This window comes from Barbatula barbatula, assembly GCF_947034865.1.
Source record: "Barbatula barbatula genome assembly, chromosome: 12".
In the NCBI taxonomy this organism is placed as follows: Eukaryota; Metazoa; Chordata; class Actinopteri; order Cypriniformes; family Nemacheilidae; genus Barbatula; species Barbatula barbatula.
Window position 1 is genome coordinate 1,098,000 of NC_136775.1, and position 17,402 is coordinate 1,115,401.

At 38.7% G+C, this 17,402-nt stretch overlaps 1 protein-coding gene across 1 annotated transcript in view; it reads right to left on the reverse strand.

The window, feature by feature from the left end:
* Positions 1-3,445: 3,445 nt before the first annotated feature.
* Positions 3,446-17,402, reverse strand: part of LOC306902076 (mannosyl-oligosaccharide 1,2-alpha-mannosidase IA) — a 130,325-nt gene continuing 116,368 nt past the window's right edge. The window contains exons 5-12 of the mRNA XM_079470373.1: positions 14,772-14,866; positions 13,109-13,232; positions 12,942-13,035; positions 10,591-10,706; positions 8,964-9,183; positions 5,539-5,711; positions 5,280-5,395; positions 3,446-5,166 (exon numbers count right to left, since the gene is read on the reverse strand). Coding sequence (XP_079326499.1) covers positions 5,028-5,166; positions 5,280-5,395; positions 5,539-5,711; positions 8,964-9,183; positions 10,591-10,706; positions 12,942-13,035; positions 13,109-13,232; positions 14,772-14,866 — 1,077 coding nt within the window. The 3' untranslated portion in view covers positions 3,446-5,027. The remainder of the gene's footprint in view (positions 5,167-5,279; positions 5,396-5,538; positions 5,712-8,963; positions 9,184-10,590; positions 10,707-12,941; positions 13,036-13,108; positions 13,233-14,771; positions 14,867-17,402) is intronic.

Consider the following 17,402-nt stretch of genomic DNA (forward strand, 5'->3'; position numbering starts at 1 on the left):
CTTCCGCCGGGTCACAGGAGGCCTGGAGCTAAGAAACAAATCATTCTTTAAAATTAGATTGTTTTAATAAATCCAGTTCACCAAGCCAATGAATCATCTGTTCTTGCTCATATTATATTAAACCGGACACAGAAAAGAACTGTTTGTTGTAAAGAATAAACAAGGGCAAACGATGAATAATGAAAACGTATGTAAAAATGACCTCACAACCTCTTTAAAATGACATATATGAATATATATGCATGTGCTAAAGAAATACAGTATGTACAGTACACACACATAAATCTGGACGGTGTCTCATGGTAGCCGGTGTGTTGTAAAATGAGGAACATATTAACATATCTAATCTAATAATCTAAAAAAACAACTGAATCTTCTTCTTAAAGGCCCCGATACAGGACTGCAATCTTGACATTCAACACTGGTGTATTTATAGCTCAAGTCCTCCAGACAGACCCATCACAAGCTTCAGACTATTAAAAAATTAAGTTAAATTAATTTACCTGTCCCAGATGTATATAACCTTTTACATTTTAATAACTTAATATTGGTTAACGCTGTTGGTTGCCCATTCAGAAGTTACCAGGCATTTGTGACAAACAGAACTGCTGTTTACAGATGATAAAATATATTTATACCTGTCCTGTTTACATTTGAAAAGTATAGTCATTTAAATAAGAAATCATGAAGCTCTAGAGTTGACAGTAATGATGAATTATTCTCTAGTCGCAGAAGTGCTATTTGAAGACCTTTACCTGCATATACATCTATAGTGGACTTTGGTAACTTGCCACCGTTGCCGCTAGCTCAATCACCGATGTTTTCTTTTGGTATTATTTCAAATTATTCTGGTATATTGTAATTTAAGGTTCCCAGTCCTGATACCAATCGTTAAAATAATAATAAAGCTGAATATACTTTGATTGAATAATTGACAGTCTCACCAACACCAGCAGTTATGTTAATCAGAGTACGTGGCATAGAGAAAAATCTCCAATAACACCACGTATCTTAACATCATATAGTGTCTTACATTTTTCCCTTTTAAATTATTACCCTGAAAATTGTGAAAAGTGCTATAGAAATCAAATTGAACTGAACTGAGACGATAGCAGATAGTATGAATTAATGTGAATAAGCCACTAATTTACAAAATCTTGGGGAATTGCCATGAGATTGTGTTCTCAGATCTCAAGCACAGTCTTGCATGATGTAATGACTTATGTCTTTACCTTTAAGAGCAATTAAACATAGTTGTGAGAGGAGCAAACAAAATGTCAGATTTGATTATTAATAGTTCTGTCATTAATCTAGCGGATGTACTGCTTTGGGCTGTGAGAAATCAAACGTGTGTGTACTGTAATATATTTGAAGAACATACAAGTCCGGTCATTCGTTTTGTTGTTAATTACTGGAAATAAACATCATTGACTTGTAAACATCAATTACAGGTGAGAGCAAACATCCACACTGACATCACTCCTCATAAACTCACCTGTAATCTCAAACCATTCCTTCACAGCCTTCAATCTTTTGCATGTTTTTTCAACTTCGGGTAATAGGTTTTTTTAAGTCAATTGCAAATAAAAAACGACCCAATTTACATTCTTTATACCTCCTGGTAGTTGGGAATGATGCATGGTGCATGTCATTTCAAAGGGAAAATGAATTCGTCTTCATAATCTTTAAGCAAAATGTATTCAAATAACGGCACTAAATTCAGATCGACATGATAGTATAGGCCGAGAAAATAGCCAAACACGTTTCCACCAATCACCTTCGACTCAGAGTATACAGAGAGCCGATGTTAAAGATGAAGATAGTTCGATCTTCCTCATCCTCACATCTGAAATCTAGTGAATTGAAAGGTTGTCATTCTGTTGAGATGATTTGAATGTTTCTTATATCGAATGCAACACAATACAGGATGAAGATTTATCATCAGAGTCATTCAAAATGACATTATTCATTTTTACTGTGAATAATTTATTGTGTTTCATCAAATGCTACTTAAAAAACTTTTACCTCCAGTCACATGACTTCCTTCTAGTATGCAACGCCCACTTTTCTCATCCTACCAATTCCCTTAATATCAAATTAAGTCCCACCCACATAAAATATATAGTGTGTATTTATGATGGGGTTAAAAAGTCTTAAAATCACATTATTTTAAAAGTTGTGTTGACACTTTCCAGTTAGGTTGTATTTACAGATTTCTTTTGTTTTTCAGGAAATGGAAAAAACACTGTATACATTTTAATGAATTAAAATATGTTGTCAAAGTTGACGAGCACTTTTGGATACTTTTTATTGGTTAGATATTTGCAAACCCCAGTGACAAACAAAGGATGACTAATAATAATGATATAAGGCCAAAAATAAACCTCCAAAAGAACATCAGTACGGTGGCCGGGAAGTGCAAAAATACACAACAAATCTAAACTAAAAACAAATCCAATGCATATTTGTAAGTGAAAACAAAGGATCGCACCAGTTATTCCTGCAGATTAAAGTACATATAATGTTATATATGTTTATATTGTATGAATGTTGTGAGGGAAAAACGATCACGTATGGTACACAGGCAGTCGCGCTTCAACTGCACTATGCACTATGTGAATCACACCAGACACGCATCTTCAAACGCAAGATTAACCCGTTTCAACTTTATTAACGAAATGTGGCCTTTGAACGTTGATCGATGAATGTGCTCTGTATCGCATGTGCACGTTCTTCCTCATAGTAACATTGAACGTCCTGGATATCTTGATTGACAGGAGTTTCGTCCAATCAGCAGAAGCTCTCCCATTCCAACAAAATACCTGCCTATTCCAGTTTGACTGATTTATCGTTTTGTTTTCTGACTTGTCGTTGTGGTTTATGACTTATTTTGTTTCCCGAATTGTTATTGTGTTTAATGATTTGCTATTTTGATTTTAGACTTGAAATTGCATTTTCAGATGTCAGTGGGATTTTTTATTTAGCGATTTTTTGTCTCGGCCACCGTACATCGGTGATTTGTTTACATGATTCTGCATTACAAATACTGGTTGATTGTGCATTATCAAATGAATGAGAATTTGATTTAGAAATGAATTATTAGTAAATGTTGAAATTAACATGATCTAATATTAATATTATCTGTTTGTTCATGTTAACTGACGTAGTCAACTCATAGCAATACATTTGACCATACTGGAAAGTGTTACTGTGCTTTTCGTGTTTTATAATAATTATCTTACAGTTAACAAACTTAACAGTGCTCACTATTTCCAAAAACTGGACTGCTTTGATTTGTGTCTTTAAAGGGACAGTTTTCATCACCCAAATGAAAAAGTGTTACTTATCTCAAACCGTAAAAGCATTTCTGAAGCTCATGCGAGGAGCTGATGTCGCTGCATATAACTGAAAACACGTTAGTGTTTGAAAGAAAGACACGTACAACATCTGTGCACTCATTTTAAATGTATAAAGTGTCACATATCTTTTACCAGTACTTGAAAATATTAATCAATGAGAGACAGAAGATGTAAAAATGAACAATGGCAAGCACCTCATAGTGCAAAAAAGTGTAATGAAAACCTTTAGAGAAACACCTGAGGAAAATTAAAATCTTTCGTAAACTGCCATAAAAATTTGACAAAAGAGAAATTACACAACAACGAATCATATGTATTACACACACGCACATTCATTCGGTGATGTGATTCTGTACATTCACTGATGTTCTCAGATCGCTGTGACCAGTAGAGCTGCGTGCCATCGCTTAAAAAACCCTCCTTCAATGTTTCAAGACTTAAAAACACGATTTTCATCATTTCAACAGTGTTGGACGCTGGTATCTGCACATATGAGACGTGATTTCTGCATTGATTCTGGATAATATCAACATCATTTTGAGTATATAAAGTCATTTATGTATTCGCATCATTAATGTTTTCATGAGCTACATTTTCTTAGCCGAGAACAATAATGTTGTGTAACCCTGGGATGGTGCTCAAGATTCTGTTCACAGGTTTAGTGGACCCACAGTATTATTCATCTCTTAAATCAATAAACTGTATATAAAAATAAAGTACAAATCTTTACTTTCACCCAATTACAAAGCAAGTTACAACATTACCCTTATGAATAAAGGAGCTATTCAATTTTGGGGGCAAATGTTATTAAAAAAAGAAGAATTGATCATACAAGTGAAGAAATGTGTTTATTTTATGTCCGAGATGGACATTTTTTGTTAACATAAACCTGAACACTACACAAGGATTAAAATGTTCATAGATTCTAAAGAAGAGTGACATTTGTTTAAAAATACATTGCAATATCCACCTATATCAATGATTTAATATATGATAAATGTCTGATGGTGATGGCGCCGCTCTAGTGGTCACATGCTGTAAGTGCGTCTGTGTCCTACTGTTGGTCTTTGAAACACAACTGAGATTTACGACTCACTCAAACCCAAAACAACACATCATAAAACAATCTCATTCCTGCTTGAACCAAACCTCATATTTCACCTTTCACGTTCGCATTTTTCAAAGGAAACTTTTTGTAAATACCCCTGTCCTCGCTTTGCCTCCAAAACAAAACGAAATTGGACACGAAACCTCATAAGAACAAATCAATGCAGGGAGAGAAACAGAAATAAGACGCTAAAGGCTTTGGCAGAAGAGGTGAGAACAGAATACACGATGAAGGGATGAAAGGAAAAAGATAAATTACAGGTGGGACGTGAAGAAAAGTGGTTTTCATGCCGCTCGCCATGACCATCCGCGGCTCCGGGGCCGCTCGTGTTCCTCACGGAGGAAAGAAGCAAAGAAAACTGAGTTCTCGTCTCACGAAAGTCACGTGTCACTGATTGTCCACAGGAGAAAAGTGCCGTGTCGGCTCAGAGATTTACAATCACAGCGTAAAGAGGACCGGATCCTTTACAGGAGAGAAACTGACTGTCCACGTCAGGCCCTGCATTATCATGTGTGTGTGTGTGTGTGTGTGTGTGTGTTATACGTGTGGAATTGTAAATATTACTCCAGCGACGTCTGTCTGGTGTTGTGCTCCTGCTGACAGCTCTTGCGTATGACGGGCAGCGGGTGAGCCTCCGTGTTAAAGACCCAATCCTCAAAGGGCAACAGGTCATCATCCGAGAACAGCAGGTACAGGTATCTGTGATCAAACCAACACGGGGTAAACAAATCTGATAATATCACATGATCTGAAGAGGTTTTCTTCAACCGAAAGGTGAAGATGTTATTTCATGAGCGTTGTGTTTCTCTTACTTGAGGGTCTCGGAGAGAAAGAAGCTTTGCTGCATGTTGTCATGACTGACTGTGGTGGAGTACACATCTCTGATTCCTGAGAATCCTGCTTCGACCCGACAGTGCTTCTCTAACGCCTGACAACGCAAGAGAAACGCTTAAAACTGATGAAAAAAACGTCCCACTGTCTCTAACATAACTGTCTGTCCGATCTGCGTAAAAAGAAATGCGCTATGAGCATGTATTGTGATGTATGATCTGTAGTGTTTTTCTCACACACCTCCACTGCCTCCCAGCCCCACTCTCTGTATTTGGGGTCATGGGTCAAACGCCACATGTACATGTAGCTCTCGATGACCTCCGGCCTCAGGATGTAGTAGCGGTCACTCAGTCGCGTGGCTATCGCTTCTGCTTCTCCGTCGAAACGAAACGCTTCCGGGCCCAGTTTAGTGGCTGTTGACACAGAAACGCATGAAATCTATACGGTGTCTTTAAAGCCACCACATGTTCTCTGCTTTCATACCATACATCAGTACTGTTGGCTACTTTGCGTTATCAGATCTCGTGACCTTCACTCCTCACTTTCATCGGACATCACCACGGACTGAAGGGTCACTTCGCATTAAGAATTCTGCTCACTAGCTTCATTGACCATGAAAGTTCAAACTGTATTCACTAACATCGAATCAATATTTACTTTCATTTCATTCACGATTTTGCTCCTCGAGTAAATTTATCTTGCTGAATGGGATGTTTCAGAATATTTAGAAAATACTGATAAAAATGTATTGAGGTACATGAGAGAATTAAAAAAGCTCTTATCTCTGAAAAGCACATTTAAGGTTTGATGTATTAAGGTCAAACTATAAGAAATAAACCACAAAGCTTTCCGACACAAGACTACACCTCAAGACTACACCTCAAGACCTGCTCAAATAATCTATAGACTTAAAAAGTAAGATTATAAACAAAAACTACACCGATAAAGGCCAAGCGTGAGTTTGGAAAGAATTCAGAGCAGGAAAAGGAAATGAAATCAAAGTATAACATTTGTATTCATGGAGAAAAGCGGAACGTTCTGTACCTTCGAAACACACATGCTATGAGATTTGCATTGCTCCTGCAAGGGGAAAAAACCTGTTGTAGATTGAAGATAAATATTTATATGTGTGTATTTTTTGTGCGTACACAAGTGCGGGTCTTTCATAAAAACAGAATGCTTTCAGAGCAGAATATAAAACAGCAAAAGGAAACGCATCCCATTACACCCCGTAAATCTAAAATTACAGCCGGCCCGGTCGGAGAGAACTCTGAATGTAAACATGTTTTATTTGCATACTGATTTTGCTTTGTTTGTCTGAACCCTGCATCTCTTTGGCACCACTTCAGTGTGGAACAATATCTGACGTGATTGTGTTGTATTAACGTGTGGTTTTGTGATTATATTGCGGATGATGATGATGAACTCGTCGGGATAGAAGAGCACCGACAGAGAAACGGTTATTGTCAACATTGATACGGAAATACTTACACGGCAAAGCGCTTTTCCTAATCTGTTTAATAAAACCAAGTCTCGGCGCACAGCGGGCTGTATTATGATCACATCAAAAACTCAAGACAGCTTTAAGCCATAAAGAATTCATTTAAAGAATTCTAAAACCTATAATGTCCTCAAAGCATAAAAAACAGGCCGTATACACTCTTTTAAATGAATGCGCTTACAAGGTTGTTCACAGTGATGCCATAGAAGAACCATTCAAACAAAGTTTCTCTAATGAACCATTTACTCTTTCAACATCCAAAGATTTTATGGAACCAAAAGGTTCTTCAATGGCACCTTTTGTGAAAAATATGCAAACATAAACATGACAACCGACTCAATAGATAGATATTTCATATTAGACGTACTGTAGGGTCAAAAGTTATCTAGAGAGATGACATCAAAACAGGGTCGGTATGAAGTATTTTAGTTGTTCTGGTCGTGAATCTGTTGCTTTTGGATTCTGAAGATAAAACGCAGTTTAATGTGCGTGCGTCTCTGGGAGAGTAATGGTCTTCCTCTATCTGAGAGGACACAGATTGGATTTTCTGTACAACAGGTGAACTCGAAGCCCGTTGAAGATACGACACCAGCTGTATTTCAGGAGAATCCCCTCTCGACGCTCTCTCTCAGAACACCTCTCACTAACTAAACAGCGCCATCAAACTGACTGCAGCGTCTCTCTCGTTGTTTTACAGCCTCTTTAGACAAGATCCAAGTGTGCTTGAACTCTATCGGTTATCTCGCTGAAAACAAGACGCGATCAATCTGTTGTGAAATAAACCCAGCTGTCTCGCTGCCTACATAGACAGCTGACTTCCAAGGGAGCATCCTAATTAAATACAGCCCAGACATGTGTGCCAATAAAAAGGACCCTTAAGATGTGAACGAAAAGATACGATTTGAAAGAAAACACACGGAATCTCTATGATGACTCTTAAACATGAGATCCAGTGGAGATAAAATGGAAACTTTTGCTTCAGTCTCGTCTGCGTCTCGGATGTTTCTCCTGAGTCAGAAATGTGTCCGTCATTGGAGTTTGAGAAGAGATGTCAACAATGTCTCAAACTGAGCTCAGATTTGGATTTTGTCATGTTTATTATAAAAATTTATAAATAAAAGGTTTAGGGTATAAAAAAATAATAAAAAAGACAATTAAAAAAATTCAAATCAGATTTTTTTTTCTGAAGGTCAAAGTCCCAAGGGTCAACAAGTGTTGTATCAAGTTTGGTCATGATACATAACATTTTGAGGGGTCTGTAAAGTTTTTTAGCCGCCATACCACCTAAATCCTTTAGGGGGCCCATAGACTTCCATTGGTTTTAACACTTGAATTAATATTTGACCACAAAGGACATTGAGATGCTTTTTTTTACTCTTCCACATACCAGACACAATTGAAAACTACAAAAGCACAGAAACAACATAAAACAAAAATTTTTTATGAATATTTTTGTATAATATGCTTTTGATGCACACTAATTTATGAATCAATTATCATTTATGTATCCATTTATCTTCCTAAATAGATTGTTCTTCTAAACACTGATCAAATGTGTAATCTCGTTTATTTTGCTTTTCCAACAATATAAAGTTTGTAATGATAAGATAAGAATTTACATGCACAGTATTGATGTAAATGTTGGTATTTAATTTTGATACACCCCCTCGTCCTTTATGCATCAATTTCATTTCCTACATACTTTATTTTATAAAAAATCATAAAGTATGTATTGTAGAGTCTCGGACCTTTCCGACGATATATAGTTTGTCATAATAAGATCAGAATTATCACAAAAATATGGAAGCAAACGTGGGTGTTCCGTATACGGAACGGTGACAAGTGAAAGGACATTAACAAATCTAAGTACACTCTTCGTAAAAAAGAAACAATTACTCTTCCTGAATAAATTATTTGAAAAAACAACAAAAAGAATTGTATTCTAGAGTCTTAGACCTTTCCAAAAATATATAGTTTGTCATGATTCGACTAAAAATTCCATGCACAATATTGAAGCAAACTCAGGTGTTCCATGTATGGAACAGTGACAGTTAACGGGTTAAGATCGAAAGATTGTGTAATCGCAGTATTGCCAATCGCATTATGAACGTAGTCATTGAAACACAACTGAGAACTCCATCAAATCCTCTGTGAGTGTGCGCACCTGTGCGGCTGTAGGACTCGTGACAGGTGTGTGTGATCTCAGCTGCCAGGTTCAGGTAATGCTGTTTGTTCTCCTGAGACGCATCATCAGCACCGATGCCGATCATCCCGCCTGAGAAACAGGCCAGATGACCCATCTTGTGATCGAGGATGCCGCCCCTCCACTCGGCCACGTAAGTCAAGCCACCCGGAGACTTCTGCACCAGGTTAGTCTCGATGGCCTGAAAGACAAGTGAACATTCTTTCGTCATTTATTCAAACCTGTGCGAGTTTCATTCTTCTGTGGAACACAAAAGGAGATATTTTGAAGAACGTCGATGGCCAAAACGACACTGAACCCCATTGACTTTCATTAAATCAACAAGAAACCACTGACTAGGCGTTCACACCAGATGAGATTTGCGCGAATAAATGGTGCTATTCACGCGATGCTTAAACATTTTTAGTTGACTCGCTTCATTCGTGTGTAACGGAGGCCAGCTAGTGAAGAGCTGTGCAGTGTGTAAGCCTCACTTCCCGACCAGACGCTAGATACTGCGGTCTTTAGCCTCCTCGCTAGAGCGCCCGTCTTCCATTCGGACCGACGTCGGTTCGAAGCCCGCGCAGAGCGGGGTGAGTGGGACCGGCTACACGTGCGTGAAATTCACTTCACAACAGACGCAAATGGGAGGGGTTTCTGCCAGGTGGCTTCAACCTCGTTGCAAATCCGGGTCCATCAGATCCTTCGGAGGCGCACACAGCTTGGTGAGTCCTCCATTGTTGTTTTGTATTTCTGCCACCGCTCGCTAAGTCGTAATCACGTCACTACTAGAGCAAGCTCCTGATTGGTTAACGCAGCCCGTATATTCGGCAAAATTCTGATTTTTCAACTCGCACGAATGATGCTCAGTTCATGCCGCATCATTCGTGCGAATCGGTACGCAGGATATCGGGTCTTTGCATTAAATTTACATGTAAATTACTGGCGTTTAACGTTTCAATTGCGTCTGGTGGTAACGCACTATGAGACATTTCCCAAAATATCTTCTTTTAAATTCTTCTTCTAAGTCAAGGATCCTAAAACAATATTATTTTAAGTCTGAATGTGTTTGTCTCTCCTCACACTAAAGTAAGACTGACAAGAGCGTAAATCACTCAGTTATATCATCAGCATCAAAGCATCCTAGAACAACTGAAGCTTAGATGTGTTCATGTGCTGTTGAATGTCTCTGTAAAGTGTCTTTGAATCAGGGCGATGCTGAATTTCAATATGCGCGCGTAAATGCAGAATAACATGCCTCAGGTTTTGACGTTTATGCTTCAAATGTTTTCTGTATAACAGAAGAGACATCAAGATTCATTCGGAGTCTATAGAGACTCCTGCAGCTGAAGGCGTATACATCTGCTGGTGCTTCTGTCGTTTCAGGGTCTTCATGTTCAGAAAAGTGCCAAGACAGAACAGACGATCACGACTGACTGATTTATTTTGTTTTCCAGAATCTTTGACAAACATTCCTAACACACCTGAAGACAGCCTGAATCTATATACTTCATAATATACTGAACGCCGCGTATCCTCCTTCATTGACCGATCAGCATCCGAGAGCAATTGTTTTCTAAACCAACCCTTGAGTCATTAATAAAAGTACCTCCATAGCGCTGTAGTACATCCTCTTCGCATCTTCATCCGTCTTATCTGATATCAAGTAAGATTTAATGAGGTACTCATAGAAACTGTCGCCAAGACCTCCGATAGAAACATGATCTGTGCAAATGAGAGTGAGAAGAAATCACAACGTGATACAGATCAACGGTAAAACATTTCAACCCACGTTTACCCCCCAAAAACAAAGAAACAACAGCACGGTAGAAAGTCTCTTCGGTTTAAGAGTACGCTGGAAGGGCATGATCTGATTTGATACCTTTTATCAACCATTAAATGCATAGATTACAATCATTTTATGAGGACAAAAAATTGCAAAAATTCCATGTATTTTATTCGAAATGTATGATATAATAATGATATTATTTTTATGTAAAGCTGCTTTGAACCAATGCATCAAAGAAGCGCTTTGTCAATTATATACGTAAATACAATTTGTCAATAAAAACAATTTTACAAATTTGAATAAAATGATGCACTCTTGGTGGTAGCATAATAAAAAAGTGTGAATAATAAATGAATAAACATGTGAAATGTTCTGCAGATTTCTGTCCTCGTCCAAAATGAAACAATATACAGCTGCAGAGAAAAATGAATTGAATCATAATTTCTAGATGTATTCTGGTCATTTCAGTCCAGTGTTTCTTAAATTTCCACACAATCAAACCTCAGGATTGACATAAAGTCATCCAACAGCAATGTGAAATGACAAGAGACGTGATAACTGAGATCAAAATCCAGATTATAAAAACTTTTTCTAAATAAAATATATAAAGTTTTCATTGCAGTATTTGAGGTCTGAAAAAATATAGAGCATATTTTCAGTTATTCAGTTTCTCCAGTTTTTATTAAGTGCAAATAAACACAAATAGAAAAAATATTTGTATTAGAAATTTGGTAGAAGTTCACTTAACCTAAACACACACCTAGAAATAATAAATTCAGAAAACAATTTTGAAACGGTCTCTTATTTTTTCCGCGGCGGTCTATATAACCGCTTTCATCTCTGAAAACACAGACTTTCTGATTATTTAATAAAATTTTTGGAATCAATTGATCAAAACTGGTCATTATACCATGAAGGGATACTTCACCCAAAAATGAATATTCTGTCATCATGAACTCGCCTTCGAGTTGTTTCAAATGTGTATAAATCATTGTTTTGTTCTGTTGAACACAAAATAAGATATTTAGAAGAATGTCGGACAGCAAACAGTTCTGGGACACTTTTGACCACCATTGTTTATTTCTTTCTAAAATCTGTCTGATTATAAGCATTCTTCCAAATATCTTTCTTTGTGTTCATCAGAACAAACACATTTGGAAGAACTCAAAGGTACATGATGACAGAATTTTCAATTTAGGGTGAAGTATCCCTTTAACAACACATAAATGTTGACAGGTGATGTCATTTTTAAAGCAGCATGAGAAGTAAACAGTTCATTTATATGCACATGTGCAGTTGTGTTTGCTTCACAGACGATTATGAGTTATATTATCAGAAAAACATAATCTCTCTCTTTCTCTCTCTCTCTCCAGCTCACCAGCTTTAGTCCTGCAACACCAATTAGAGCTGCAATTGCAGATTAAATTCAGCCCTTTCAAGAAAAAGAGAATGTTTCTCTCGTTTTGTAGGTGATTCTGAAAGTTTCAATTTCTGAAGGTAATGGGATTTATTATCATTTTAATAACTTCTGGCCGGAGTCAGAGAGAAGAGCCGCGCCGGCTCAACTGATGTCAAGGATGTCAGAGTTATTGCATCCGGAAATTCAAAAGATGCTCTTGGCTGCACATATGCCAGTGATGAACGAAGAAACAAGTACAGTATATACACACAAACACTCCAGACTCTAAAACTCTTAACATGCCTTACAAATTTTGTAGGCAAATACAAACTGAGCCTACGTCCTTTTAAATAAAACATTATTGAAGAAAACTGAATGAGTTTGACTGGACGGTCATTTCAAAACTGTTAAAAGTAATCCAGCATCCATCTCATGATGTTAATTGAGAAAACGCACAGAAGAATCTAGTGCATGTTTAGAAGAAAATCTAATATATTCCTGCTGGATCGGACACAGTGAACACTGCCAATGATTCATCTAAAAACTATTGATTCTTATGATCATGCAGATAAATTCGATTTGCTTTTAAACATGTGCATTTCCATATTTTCTGCAGAACTGGAACATCAGTACACATCCTAAATCCACCGCAGGTGGCATAAATTTGATTATTTATTCAGACACAAATATCAGCTTTGTACTCTCAGCTGCGTTGAACACATTTTACCACAATGCTTCAAATGTGAGCTGAAGGATTTCTGAAAAGACTTACGCTGAACCCAGCTTCCACTGACGGGACTCAAGAAGTTCGGATACAGTCCGCGAGGCTTCTCGATTTTGTTTAACAGCTTTCGAATGTTCATCACCTAAAAACACAAGCAAAATCATTCAAGAGCTGCATTCTGTAAATCTCGACACCGGCACAAACTAATCTCATACCTTCTCTGTAAACGTGGGGTTTCCAGAGAGTTCAGACAGGTGAAGAAACTCCAGGTGCAGCGTGCCGAACTCCGCCAGGATGCTGCTCCCGGCCGACGCCCATCCCCAACCCCAACTGGTGCCACTGCAACAGAGAGCAATCCAGGCAACGTGAGCACCGCCGCCCACGCCACGCTGCTGCCATAGCAACCGCATCCGCCACCAGCAGGTAACCGCGTGGCTGGATGGTACCATGGCAACAGAGCAGCCAACCAAAGAAAGATGCCAATGTTATTGTTTTTTACTGGGAAAAGCAGAGCGTTGTTTAACGGAGATGTGTTGAAAGCTTTTGCCCGGTTCCACACCTGATCGCCGAATGATGACAGGAACAGTGAGGAATCTAACAATTTTGCTCACGATTCAATAAATTATTCTTTTTGTAATGAGGAAGAAAGAACGGACCATAAAAGACTGGCTCATGTTTAAATGGCTGCATTTCAAATGGTTATATATCAAATTCAAATGCCAAACTTTATTTTTGATAAGAGTATTCTTTTTTTAAATATATATCATAAGAGATGGTCAGTATTGCATCTGAAGTATTTCAGCCTTTGTTCAGACTTTCATTTGTTGTTAAATAAAAATTGCAATGCCTACTTTTTCATGAAAATATTGCAGCGTTTATTGTAAGTAGTTTATCAATGTGGGTCAATCTCTTTTTAAAATTCAGAATCTTTAGTTAAAATCTGAAAATGAACTTCCTTCCTATATCTGTTAACTCCTCCCCTCAAGTGTCAGTCTGCTGCCAGTAACATTTCAAAATGCAGCGTCTTTTTTTATACATCCAATCAAATTGCAGAGAATGGGTTTTTCTCATTAGAAATTACATTTCACTCTGAAATGCAGAAAAAAACCGAAGTAAAAACGATCGCAACTTCCGGTTCACGGGAACCGCTGCGGATCTCAGACCGGCTGCAAGTGAAGTGCACTGAAACAAAAATCATACGTAAAGATGAATGGAGAGAGAAGCCAGAGTGAGCTCAGAAATGAACAGATTCCACTGTTCTGCTCCCTGCAGGATTCATTCTGTGAAAGTGCAGAACTAATTCACAAGATGATTTGTTTCTGGTTTTTATTGTGAATGCGAGACACGCGCCACTTCTCTTCTGAGGACGCGATCAATAGCGCTGACGTCTGGGGAGAAAAGTGAGGAAACTTTTGTAGGGAAACATCCACTGAAGCCGCTACCCAACAACTAACAGCGTTCAATAAAAAACCAGGTAGTGTTTAGCGGCTTTGACAATCGTCACTTTCTTTTAGATTCCTACTGACATCCAAGCTTCTAATCTGTTTCAGTCATAAAGTCGTGCGGATCAACGTGTGCATCTGCCGTCCTAACTAACCCGAGCACCACAGCAGCCTCTGTCATCTCCCGGCCCATCTGTGGTTCTGGCTCCTGTTCCTCATCTAACTGGAATTAGCTCTAGAATCGGTTAATTAAATTTGCCTGCAGCTGTCACGGCGAGCCGGTGGGCTAATGGAAGGCAGGTGGGTGCCGGAGATGCCAGGAAGCGTCCCTTTCGGCGTCTCCGTGAGAATTAAAAGGTAAGATGTGTGACATACGGATTTGTGAATGAATGGGATGGGTGGGCGTGGTTTGGGGGAGGCCGCGCTGGATGCTCACCTGCCCAGGTTAATGACTCCTCGGGGAATGCCGGTGGGCGTGTTGAAAGCGGGTAAGAGCTTTTTGCCCAACTCCACCACCTTCTGTTTGTATATCTGAAAAACAAAGAGGAGCAAGTCTGAGCCTGAGAGTAACACATAACCAGTCTGTGAAAGACGTGAAGAAAAAAACCAACACTCGTCTGTTTCTACTGAAATCCATTTATTCACAACCATGTAGGGCATGATTTTAGTGTGTGTGTATGTGTGTGTATGTGTGTGAGTGTGTGTGTGCGTCAGAGTGAGTGAATGAGTGTGTGTGTGAGAGAGAGAGAGAGAGAGAGAGAGAGAGAGAGAGAGTGGGAGGGAGAGAGAGTGTGTGTGTGTGTGAGTGAGAGTGTGTGTGTGTGTGTGTGTGTGAGAGAGAGAGAGAGAGAGAGAGAGAGAGAGAGAGAGAGTGGGAGGGAGAGAGAGAGAGTGTGTGTGTGTGTGTGTGTCAAGTCAAGTCAAGTCAGCTTTATTTATATAGCGCTTTTTACAATTTTCATTGTTACAAAGCAGCTGTACAAGAAAAAATGACTATAAGTAAAACATAAAAGGTTATGGAATTCAAAACACAGGTCAAATATCAGACACACAATAAATTCCTATATGCAGTGTTAATTAAATAAGACTACCAAATTCTAGCAGCCCCCCCGGCCAGGCAAAACAGTGCAAAACAGTCTGCAAACGGTGGCGAGGAACCCAAAACTCCATTGGAGGAGAAAAAAAACCTCGGAGGGAAACCAGGCCTAACCAGGGGATTCCAGTTCCCCTCTGGCAAAAACTGCAGCCTCTGCATAAGCTCAACAGTGCTTGCACAACAAGGCGAAAATAAAAAAAAAATTAGATTTAAAATTATCATTAATAATCTAATAGTGGCTGAAGTTTTGTAGGGACGTCACTTCCTTCGTCCAGCATTTGTCAGGTCTAGGAATGGATTGCGCCCTGCCCGCTCCGCTCTTGTAACCTTGGAACAATGAGACAAGACTGGCTGAGAGTAGAGTACTGTTCTGCACTCTTTGATGCAACAAATGCATCAGTTGTTATTGGAAGTGTCCCTGGTTCCGGTTGATCTAACTAGTGCAGCCTAGATCTTTGAAATACATATATTATGATAATCTAGTGTATGCAAGATTAAAAAGATGCGTCTTTAGTCTAGATTTAAACTGACAGAGTGTGTCCGCCTCCCGGACATTGCAGGGAAGACTGTTCCAAAGTTTAGGCGCTAGATAGGAAAAGGATCTGCCGCCTGCACTTGATTTTGAAATTCTAGGTATTACCAACTGACCTGACGCCTGAGAGCGTAGTGCACGTGATGGACTATAATACGTAAGAAGTTCTCTCAAGTAGTGAGGAGCTAAACCATGCAAGGCTTTATAGGTAATAAGCAAGATTTTAAAATTTATGCGATGCTTTATAGGTAACCAGTGCAAGGTTGACAGAACCGGGCTAATATGCTCATACTTTTTTGTACGTGTAAGAACTCGAGCTGCCGCATTTTGGACCAGTTGGAGTTTTTGTAATAGGCCTGCAGGGCAACCACCTAATAGTGCATTACAGTAATCTAGTCTTGATGTCATAAAGGCATGTATAAGCTTCTCCGCATCTGATGATGACAGCATATGACGTAATTTAGATATATTTTTAAGATGGAAAAACGCAATCTTACAGGTTTTGGCGACCTGGTTCTCAAATGACAGAGTACTATCGAATATAAAGCCAAGATTCTTAGCTGAAGATGAGGGTTTTATGGAACATCCATTAATAGTTAAGCAGTATTCTTGGTTGTTACGTAGGGCGGTTTTCGGTCCGATAAGTAACACTTCAGTTTTGTCCGAGTTCAGTAATAAAAAATTGCTACTCATCCACTTTTTTATATCGACAATGCATTCCACTATTCGATGGAATTGCTGTGTTTCGTGAGGCTTCGAGGAAATATAAAGTTGCGTATCATCAGCATAGCAGTGAAAGCTTATTCCGTGTCGCTTTATTATATCTCCTAGGGGTAACATGTATAATGCGAAGAGCATAGGCCCTAGTACTGAGCCCTGTGGTACACCGTACTGGACTTGCGATTTGCGTGATACCTCATTGTTTATTTTTACATATTGGAAACGGTCGCATAAATAAGATCTAAGCCATTTCAAAGCTATTTCCTTAATACCGACATCATTTTCAAGTCTATGTAGGAGCATGCTGTGGTCAATGGTGTCGAATGCAGCACTAAGATCTAGCAGCACCAATAAGGAGATACAACCTCGGTCGGACGCCATAAACAGATCATTTGTAACTCTAATCAGAGCAGTCTCTGTACTGTAATGTGCTCTAAATCCAGACTGGAAATCTTCATTAATCTCATTCCTTTGGAGGAAGGAACATATTTGAGTTGAGACTACTTTTTCCAGAACTTTAGATAAGAAAGGTAGATTCGAAATAGGTCTATAGTTAACTAGTTCTCCAGGGTCCAGATGGGGTTTTTTGACAAGGGGCCTTATAACAGCCACCTTATATGCTTTAGGCACATGTCCTAATGTCAGAGATGAGTTAATAATGCTAAGTAGAGGATCTATAATTTCTGGGAGCATCTCTTTCAGTAGATTTGTAGGTATAG